Source organism: Lemur catta, chromosome 21 (genome assembly GCF_020740605.2).
Source record: "Lemur catta isolate mLemCat1 chromosome 21, mLemCat1.pri, whole genome shotgun sequence".
In the NCBI taxonomy this organism is placed as follows: Eukaryota; Metazoa; Chordata; class Mammalia; order Primates; family Lemuridae; genus Lemur; species Lemur catta.
The window spans coordinates 7,530,867-7,541,553 of NC_059148.1; the positions used below are offsets into that span (position 1 = coordinate 7,530,867).

Below are 10,687 nucleotides of genomic sequence, written 5' to 3' on the forward strand. Positions count from 1 at the left end.
AAGACACATCATAATTAAACTTCTGAACATTAAAACAGAACAAAATAAAACAAATCTCGGGCCGGGTGTGGTGCCTCATGCTGGTAATCCTAGCACTCTGGGAGGCCAAGTCAGAGGATCACTTGAGGTCAGGAGTTGGAGGCCAGCCTCAGCAAGAGCAAGACCCCATCTCTACTAAAAATAGAAAGAAATTAGCCAGACAACTGAAAATAGAAAAATTAGCCGGGCATGGTGGTGCACACCTGTAGTCCCGGCTACTTGGGAGGCTAAGGCAGGAGGATCGCTTGAGCCCAGCAGAATGAGGTTGCTGTGAGCCAGGCTGATACCACAGCACTCTAGCCCAGGTGAGACTCGGTCTTAAAAAAAAAACAAAAAACAAAACCAAATCTCAAAAATAGCCAAAGAAAAATGACACCATACCTACAGGGGAAAACAATTCGAATGACAGAGGATTTCTCATCAGAAACCACGGAGGCCAGAGGAAGTGGCATGATAGTTTTCAAGTGCTAAAAGAAAATAATTATTAACCCAGAATCTTATACCCAGTAAAAATAGCTTTCAAGAATGAAGGAAAAAATCAAGAAATTCTCAGAAGGAAAACAACTAAAGAGAATTTACCACCAGCAGATCTCCCCTAAAGGAATGGTTAAAGGAGGTTCTCAAATAGAAAGGAAACAGAAAAGAAGAAATTTTGGAAATAGGGAAGAAAGAAAAACTACAATAAGCAAAAAATTAGGTAAATACAATAGGTTTTCCTTACCTTTGTAAGTTGTACAACTATGTTTGATTACTGAAGCAAAAATCACATCACTGTAAATGTGGAGGAAACGCTTAAGAAAATTATGTTATAAAAGGGGCTGAGTACGGACATAAAGGAAGGTAATATTTCTACATTTGAGTCAAACTGATAAAATGATGACACCAGTAGACTGATGAGTCATGGATATATAATGTGATACCTGGAACAACCACTCAGATAATCTGTACATCCTTTCTGGGTCTCTAGTCAGAAAACAAAAGTAAAAAAATAAATAAGCAAAAACAAGAATAAAAAATCTAAGCAAGGAGATATACTCACAAACACTAGGAACAAATTGAAACAGAATTCTAAAAATCAAACAAACACCCCAGAAACAAAAAACAGAGAAACCAACAGAAAATAAAATGTCAGACCTAAGGCCTAACATATCAATAATTAGAATAAATGTAAACAAGCTAAGTACATCAATTAAAAAGCAGGGATTGGCTTTAAAAATATGATGAAAATATGACCCTTTGCTGTTTTACTTCATGAGTCTTAAAAAAAACAGCCCACCTATGTGCTGGTTTAAAAATTCACTACAAATGTCACGATACAGGCAGGAAGAAAGTAAAGGATATGAAAAGCTATATCATGCAAACAGTAATCAAAGGAAAGCAGGAGTGGTGAGATCGGTATCAGACTCCAGAGCAAAGAAAATTACCAGAGACAGAGGGGCACTAAATAAATGAAAGGATCCAACCACCAACAGGACACAACAATCCTAAATGTGTGTGCACAAAACGAGCTATAAATTATGTGAGATAAAAACCGACAGAACTGTAAGAAGAAACAGACAAATCTATACTCACAGTTGGAGTTTTCCATGCCCCTCTCTCAAGAATGGAAAGAATAACTGGACAGAAAAGCAGCACACAAAGAACTCAATAGCGCCACCAACTAAAAGTAGCTATTAAAATTTCTAGAACAGTCTACCCAACAATAGCAGAATAGACATTTCTTTTACTGATTGTAAATGATATTGTATTTTGAATTTTTGTGTCCGTGTGTTCATTGCTAGTATATAGAAAATTTATTTTTGTACGTTTGTACGTAGGTGTAAATCTAATAAAACATACACAGAATTTGTGCACTGAAAACTGCACAATGCCGATGGAAGGAAAAAAATGAATGAACTACTGATATATGCAACAACTTGGATGATCTCCAGAGAATGATGCTGAGTGAAAAAGCCAATCCCAAAAGGTTTAACATTGTATGACCCCATTTCTATTTATATAACATTGCTGAAATGACAAAATGATAGAAATGGAGAAAACCTCTAGTGGTTGCCAGGGGCTGACGAAGGGTAGGGGCAGAAGGGAGGTGGGTGTGGCTATAAAAGGGCCCCTGGAGGGATCCCTACAGTGATGGGAGTGTTCTGTATCCATGTCAATATCCTGATTGTGACATTGCACTACACTATGTTACCTTTAGGGGAAACCGGGCAAAGTATATAGGTGATCTCTATCACTGGTCCCCAACCTTTTTGGTACCAGGGACCAGTTTCATGGAAGACAATTTTTCCACAGACCAGGGGCCAGGATGGTTTTGGGATGATTCAAGCACATTACATTTATTGTGCAGTCAAACCTCTCTGCTAATGATAATCTGTATTTGCAGCCGCTCCCCAGTGCTAGTATCAGAGCGTGCAACCTAGATCCCTCGAATGCGTAGTTTACAGTAGGGTTTCTTGCTCCTCTGAGAATCTAATGCCCCCACTGATGCTGATCTGACAGAAGGTGGAGCTTATGCAATGATGCAAGAGACAGGGAGTGGCTGTAAATACAGAGGATGGGTCTGCCTGCTTACCTGCCGCTCACCTTCTGCTGTGCAGCTGGTTCCTAACAGGCCACGGACCAGTAAACGTCCTCAGCCCAGGGGCTGGGGATCGCAGCTCTATATTACTTCTTACAACTGCATGTGAATCTACAGTGATCTCAAAAGAAAAAGCTTAATTAAAAAAAGCCATAGTCCTGATGAGGGACCTCTTCTGGGTTTTGGGGTAATGGAACCGTTCTCTAACATGATGTAGTCACATGACTTTACACATTTGTTAAATCTCAGCGAATTATACACCCTGGTGATTTGTGTAGAAATTATGCCTCAATAAAGTTGATTTAACAAAACCTCCATAGCCCAAGATTTCTTCGACCCTTCCACAATGCCTGGTAGGGTCCTGTCCCCTGCCCTGTGGCTACAGGATGCTGAGGGACTCCAACGCCAGTCAGGAGAGCCAGGCAGTGGCTGCCCTGTTGACTGGAAGATTCCTGCGGGGAGCCTGAGCTGCTGTGTTGTGAGGAAGCCACGTGCAATGAGGAGACCCCTACAGGTGCCTGGCTCAGCAGTCCTGGCTTGGAGCCACCCCAGCAGACCAGGTGACTGACACAAGAGCCAATGATTTCTATGCTCCCAGCTTTTAAGTCCTCAGTGGAGGCTCCAGACATCACAGAGCAGAAAGATGCTATGCCACCCCTGCTAGGCTCTGCCCAAATTCTCATCAACAGAATCCACAAGCACAGAAAGTGGTTGATTTAAGCTGCTAAGTTCTGGAGTAATTTGTTAAACACTAGTAGGAACCGAAACAGTTAAGTCTGAGTATTATCTTCATTTCACAGACACACAAAGAAGGTAAGTCACTTGCCTGAGGTCATATAGCTGTAATGGCAGATCTAAAATGTGAACCTGGCAACCTGAGCTAGCATATAATAACACCGTTAGATTAAGTATAATTATGCTTATTTTATAGAGAAATCTCACCTTTGCTGGGGTCCAGCTTTAAAGCTCCACTTTTTTGAGAAGGGGGAAAAGGTCTCACTCTGTTGCCTGGGCTAGAGTACAGTGGCGTCATCATAGCTTACTGCAACCTCCAACTCCTGGTCTCCGGTGATTCTCCTGCCTCAGCCTCCAGGGTAGCTGGGACTATAGGTATGTGCCATCATGCCCAGCTAATTCTTCAATTTTTTGTAGAGACAGGGTCTCAGTATATTGCTCATGCTGGTCTCGAATTCCTGGCCTCAAGTGATCCTCCCACCTCGGCCTCCCAAAGCACTTGGATTACAGGTGTGAGCCACCAGCCTAGCCCTAAAGTTCTACCTTTAAAAGACAAACAAAAGCTATTCTTGATCCCATGTCTCCTCTGCTCTCTTTATAGCAAAAGTCTTTGAAAAGATTATTTATAACCTGCTGTCTCCAAACCTCTTTGAATGTGTGTCCCATTAATAAAAATATTTCTGAGAATATACCTCTAATATGCATATACCTATAAATCATGCAGATTTTAATTATATAAAAAGTATTCTGACAGGGTGCAGTGGCTCACGCCTGTAAACCCAATACTATGGGAGGCTGAGGAGGGAGGATTGCTTGAGGCCAGGAGTTTGAGATCACCTGAATGACAGTGATACCCCACCTCTACAGAAAAATAGAAAAATTAGCCAGGCGTGGTGGTGTGCACCTATAGTCCCAGCTACTGGGGAGGCTGAGGCAGGAGGATCGCTTGAGCCCAGGAGTTTGAGGCTGCAGTGAGCTACCATGGTGCCACTGCACTCTAGCTGGGTGACAGAGCAAGACCCTATCTCAAAACAAACCAACCAACCAAAAAACCCCCACAGAACTGAAAACAAAGCAAAGAAAGTATTCTAAAAATGCCTTAATGTTATTAAAATCAAGCCTCTAGACCTAACATATAGGTCATAGAAAGTGCAGGGATGGAGAAGCAAGTTAAATTACTCCATGAAGAAGCAAATAGGCTGGGCATGGTGGCTCATGCCTGTCATCCTAGCACTCTGGGAGGCCGAAGCGGGTGAATCACTCGAGGTCAGGAGTTCGAGACCAGCCTGAGCAAGAGTGAGACCCCCGTCTCTACTAAAAAAAATAGAAAGAAATTAGGAGGCCAACTAAAAACATATAGAAAAAATTAGCCGGGCATGGTAGTGCATGCCTGTAATCTCAGCTACTCAGAAGGCTGAGGTAGGAGGATCGCTTGACCCCAGGAGTTTGAGGTTGCTGTGAGGGAGGCTGATGCCATGGCACTCTAGCCCTGGCAACAGAGTGAGACTCTGTCTCAAAAATAAAGAAGCAAATAATAAATATTAGAAAACAGGACCGTTCTCCAATGTCATTAAAAACAAAAGAAAAAAAGAGGTGGAGGGTGGAGTACAGTTCTAGGTTGAAAGACAGTAAAGAGAAATGGCCAAATGTGTCATCCTTGATTGGAGGATAGTTCACAGATAAAAATAGCTGCAAAACATATTTTGAGGAGGATTAAAGAAACTTGAATATGGACTGAATATTACATGAAATTAAGACATTATTCATTTCTTATATATGGTAATTGTATTGTGTTTATGTGGGAAAATGTCCTTATTCTTAGGAGGTGCATATGGAAGAATTTATAGGAGAATATCATGGTGTCTGCAACTTATTCTCAAATGATCCCACAAAAAAAAAAAAAAAAAGAGAAAAAATGCCTAGAAAGAGAGAAGGCAAATGTGGTAATTGGGAACAACTATTGACTCTAGTGGAAGATAAATGGATGTTCACTATACTATCCTCTCAACCACTGCATACATTTGAAATTATTTCAAAATAGAAAAGTTGGTGGGAAATTACACTTATATCATGAATATTACATAAAGCATTTATAAACACAGATTCTAAACAGATGGGTTAAGAATGTAAATGGGGGCTCTAATATGTTCTTGTTTCTCACCAAGACAACTGACAATCTCTTTGTGGCCAAACCCACTAGTCAGTTCTCATCTGCCTGTTTCTCTGGCAGTGCTGGCCACACCCACCTCCACACCTTCCTTCCATCTGGGAGCCGCTGTGCCTGTGCATGCTCTGCCTGGGAACCCTCCTGGCTCCTCACTCAGGTCTCTGGTCAGCTGTCCATAACCACCACTTCAGAAACCACCACCCTGTTCCATCTGCCCTCACCCTGCTTTCCACCTGAAACCACCCTCTCTGATTGTGCTCGTTTACATGCTCAGTGTCTGTCTTCCCTGCTGGAGAGCTTCTCGAGGGCAGGACTTTGCTTTCTTCCTTGTATGCCAGGGCCTGACTAGTACCTGCACATAGTAGGTGCCGAAAAAATATTTGCTTGTGAGAGTAGAGAATCCCAAGACTTATCAAAAAAGGAGCATTCAGAGAACAAAAAGAGCTCTTGGAAATCGAAGATTAGAAGATAAAGACCAAAAAGTCTGCTAGAAAGCACAAAAAACAAAGAGCTGGGTAAAAGGAAAGAAAATTAAGAGTGGGTCCACAAGGCCCCCCACAAGACCACCTTGTGTAAAAGACCTTCTCCAAGGACAGAAGAACACGCCTTGCCTGAAGGACACCAGTCCTTCCCCAGATGGAGAGAATGTCCTAACTGTCCTAAACGTGCCTCTAAAGGCCTCAGCTAAAGCATATTACTGGGAAACGTCAGGCTGAGGTTGAAGAGAAGACCCTAAAACATTCCAGAAGCAAATTCCAGGTCGCACACCAAGGATCAGGAGCCAGAGGGCATGAGCTCCTTCAACAGCAACACTGAACGCTGAATAAAACACCGCCCTTGTGCTAGAGGAACAGCCACCTCCCACCTGTAATTCTGCATCTAGCAGACCCGCAGCCTTGGGTCAGCCCCTTCTGTTGACTGAGCCCCAGATCGCTAAGCAGCTCAGATCCAAGGCCCACATGGTGCAAAGCACGGACATCTGCCCGTGCAGATGCTGCCCCTGGAGTGACCATCTGGGCCTGGACCTAGCCAAGGGCCACAGAACCACATTACTCCTCTGTGGTGACTGCACAGTGAGCAATGCTGAGGAGGGCCGAGAAGGAAGGGGAAGTTTTCGCTATTTATTGTTTCTCTATATCACTTTTTTGCTATCGCGCCACAGAGATAATAAAGCTTCATTCATCTGAAAGGATCCTATTGGAAAGATAAAGGCAGTGCCACAGAGACGTCCAGTTACCTGCCTGAAGCTACATAGCCAGGGGACAGCAGAGCCCAGGGTCAGCCCCCACACCTGCTAACTCCTCTACTTCCCACTGCCCCACCATCCCAGTTATGCCTGGGCCCAGCAGGCTCTAGAGAGGACCTCTGACCTCTGGGAGTACCAGTTCCTCCAGGATGCTGTGAGAGACCCAAACACACCTCTTCTAACCGTGTGCGCTTCTCGGAAGGCTCTGACCCAGAAGGCTCTGATCCATCGCTGTCATTTCCCGAATGTTCTTCATCCCTAAAGATGTCATCGTAGGCGGGAACTTCCAGGTCATCGTCTTGTTTAATGAGTAATTTGATCTAAGTTTAAAATAAAAAGCAATCAGGTCTCCCCTCTTGCCATCACGATGTGTTTTTCTCCTGTAGAATCTTATTGTTTCTTAATTAGCTGACTCATAGTTTCCGGCACATACAAATAGCTACCTATTTAAGAAGACTTCCAGACTTCTCAGGAATTTTCTTGTTTTTGCTACCACTCAGTGAGGCGCTAGAGTTGCACCACACCCAGTATAGAGAAATGATGAAAACCTGAAAACAATTTTTTGAAAACCACCTGCAGTCTGCTTAAGTCTGGAAAGGCAGCTCCCTCTTACGGCACACGTCGACAAGATGAATGCCCCACAGCATGGCCTCTGAAAGAGGACAGGAAGATGTGCGACCCCTAAGTGAATAGAGCTCCTGTCTCTAAAAGCAATTCCAGGCTGATTTCTCTTGGAGAGGTTGCTCACATGAGAATTTTGGGGCCCAGCACCTTGTGAGTGGGAGAATATCAAGTCAGAGAATGCTTAGGTAGCCACTCTCTGCCAAAGTACAGGCTAACTGCATGGGGGTTCAAAGAGTACGTGCAGTAGGGCCATTGTAGGATGCAGGGTTCTTGCCCCTGTACCTCCCAGGTCAAGTGAATTTCACAGATGCATTCTGAGAGCATCCAAGAGCGAGGTGCTACATCTCTTGTCAAAGATGGACAAGAACAAGTTCGTGTGCTCAGGCTGCTCGCACTTCCATAGGGGAGTCAGATACACGCCTTGCCAAGAACATCAGGTGCAACATTGTATGTGGCCTAAAAAGGTGCAGACAGGTTGAGGGGACAGCACAGAAAAGGCGATACCACAAAGGCCTGGATACCTGAGTGTCATTGTACACATTCACAACGTTGACTGGCCTGTGGGTATCACACACAAAGAACATAGTGTCTTCGTCGGGTTGAAGGATATCCAATAGGTCTACATTAGCTCCACAGTTTATGAGAATAAAATAACGGAACTGGAAAAGAAGGGAGATATTATAAAGCAACTGCATCGAGGAGGCCCCTTTCCCATCACCACATTAGGCCTCTGAGTCCTTCTGCTGAGACAAGGTAAGCCCCTGACGTGTGGCAAGGCCCAAGACCGCAAGGGGCTCCCAAAATGGCCCCGCTGTCATGTTAAGTGCTCCAAAATACTCTATGTGTTATTTCATTTCCACAGTGACACTGTGGGGTAGGCCCTGTGGCCCTCCTTGCTTTCCCAAGGAGTGTGAGGAGCACACTGAGGCTCACCAGGCCCTAGCCTCATGCACAGGGCCAATGAGCAGACCACGACTTCAAACATGGACTGGTATATCTCCAGATGGCACAGTACTGAACTGCCGTCTCTCCAAGTGAACAGCATTGCACAGGTTTAAATTCTTAGCAAATGCCTTATGGGTACCTAAATATTAAGTCCTTTATCAAACTCTATCACTATAGTGAATTCTTTCCTTAAAAAATACCAAACAGGCACAGGTTCCTGACATGATGACAGGAATTTCAGGTGAAAATTTACTTTTGCCAAAACAGTCCTAGATGCGGCAGAGACTCTAGGAACCCTCTTCCATGCTCCAGCCCCTCTCTGTGGGGCCCACAAGGAGGTAGGAAGAACCCTGACCTCTACTGTTTAAATTCCAAAGGGAGAATAAATGTTCCTGGACTTCAATTTGGAAACTAGGATGCATTTTCTTAGAGAGATGATGTAAACTAATGGTGTATTCTAAAATAATTTTTCAACTAGGCCATATTAAAAACTGCTAAATTCCAAGCACCTTACAATCAAATTACAAAACAAGTTCAAAGTTAGGAGCTGTCCACTTTCAGTATCTTCTTTTGTTGTCAATTTTGTCTCCACAACTTGAGGGTAAACCACCAGTGTATACAGAGCATGTTTTTCCCTTCCATATTGCCTATTATGGCTGATACTTAAATACACACTCAACCTATTGTGGGACTAGAAGGAATGTTAAGTGTTAAGAACTTGCCATCGAGTAAAAAAGCCTAATAATTCTAAAACACATCTTTCATACCTGTGCTTTATGCTCAAGAAATGCAGTTTCAAGTTCTTGCCACCCAACAACTGGAACCAGCGTGTATTGCACGTGGTCACACTGGAACAGGGCCTGGGGAGAGAGTGTTTTCAAAGCCTGTCTTATTTAGGATGCCTGCAATACACCTTGAAACGCACCAGAAAAAAACGAGATGGGTTGAGAGACAAAAGGCTTGTGATAATGTAAGGTTAGTGCAATGTTAATGGGAAAAGCTAGGTGGTGAGGATATGAGTGTTCACCATACCGTTCTGTCAACTTTGCTGAATTTTTGAGAATTACCTAACTACAACATTGGAAGAAAAGATGATCTTATTTCCAGGTCTCCTGAGAAGAACTGCCTGACCCAAGGGACTGACCAAAACAGTGCACCCTATTCAAAACCAAACTACTGCTTTTCCCTAAGATAGCATTTCCAGCACGGCAAATGACACCACTGTGCCCTCAGATGTCACCGATTGATTCCTCTCTCAGACTCCACATTTGAGAGGCCACTACTGGTCCAAAGGTCTCCCAAATGCAAGCATTTTTTTTTGGCCTAGGTCATTGCAAAACTACAAACAAGTCTCCTCGCCTTACCTAATCCTTCTCTAACCTACCCCAAACTGTCCAAACAGGAAGGCGACCTCTCAGAGTCCCCAGGTCCTCTCACCTGTTCCTCACCTCCTGCCCCGCTAAGCCCTCAGCTCCCGTCCCACTCCGAGCCCACCTGAACCCTCCCCTCTCGCCCCGGCCCCGCCCTCCCACGGGCCGCAGAACTCACCTGAAGGATCTTGCAAGCGCACAGAGCATCCACGTCCGAGGCCACGAAGAGAAGGACCCTCTGTCAGGGGAAGAGCGAGGGGGCTGAACGCGGCGACCCGACTACGGCCCCTCCCCGCCCTCCCGGTCACAGCGGCTGCTCCCCCCACCCCTTTCCCCCGACCTGGCCTCGGCCGGGGTCCCGGGCTAGGAGTCACCTGGCTCTGGACCACCTCGTAGAACTCTTTGCGGAATTCGGACACGAACATAGCCACGGGAGCCAGACGCCTTTTGCTCGCGCTGAGACACCTAGAGCCCCGCGGCGGTCAAGACTCCCGCCAAATCACTGCTCTTCCCGGATTGGCCCAGGGATCACCAACCAATAGCTTCTTAGTTTCCTGCCTTTCCTCCTTTCTGATTGGACCATTTGGGGGCGGGTACTAGCATTCTGCCAATCTCGGCTGGAACTCTGCGGCCCGCCCCCAAAGACCCGTAATCTCTGAGGCCGGACGCAAACACCGTAGCCCCTTCAGCGCTGACGTGCTTTTACCAGAAACCCAACGCTCGGCAGACATATTTACTTGGGGAAGAGAAGCCTACTGCCTCCTACTGGTAATCCCAGGGAAAATACACTTCTAGTCATAATTTAAATTCCGCCATCTGTCGAATAAGGGCGGCAGTTAGTTTTCACTAGGCTCTTGGTCTGGTTTGAAGGCGGATGTGTACCTTACTTCCGCCCGAGTCCTAGATGGCTGAAGCAACGGCCGAAAGGTTTACGTGCATTGTGGGTAGTGTAGTCGTCAGGAGAATAGACCCTACTAAATTCG

At 45.0% G+C, this 10,687-nt stretch overlaps 1 protein-coding gene across 1 annotated transcript in view; it reads right to left on the reverse strand.

Annotated features, from left to right (window-relative positions):
* The window catches only part of CDC45 (cell division cycle 45), a 29,542-nt gene extending 19,335 nt beyond the window's left edge, over nucleotides 1-10,207 (reverse strand). The window contains exons 1-5 of the mRNA XM_045535165.1: nucleotides 10,079-10,207; nucleotides 9,883-9,942; nucleotides 9,102-9,194; nucleotides 7,911-8,048; nucleotides 6,939-7,085 (exon numbers count right to left, since the gene is read on the reverse strand). Of these exons, the coding sequence (XP_045391121.1) occupies nucleotides 6,939-7,085; nucleotides 7,911-8,048; nucleotides 9,102-9,194; nucleotides 9,883-9,942; nucleotides 10,079-10,129 (489 nt within the window). The 5' untranslated portion in view covers nucleotides 10,130-10,207. The remainder of the gene's footprint in view (nucleotides 1-6,938; nucleotides 7,086-7,910; nucleotides 8,049-9,101; nucleotides 9,195-9,882; nucleotides 9,943-10,078) is intronic.
* Nucleotides 10,208-10,687: the final 480 nt, after the last annotated feature.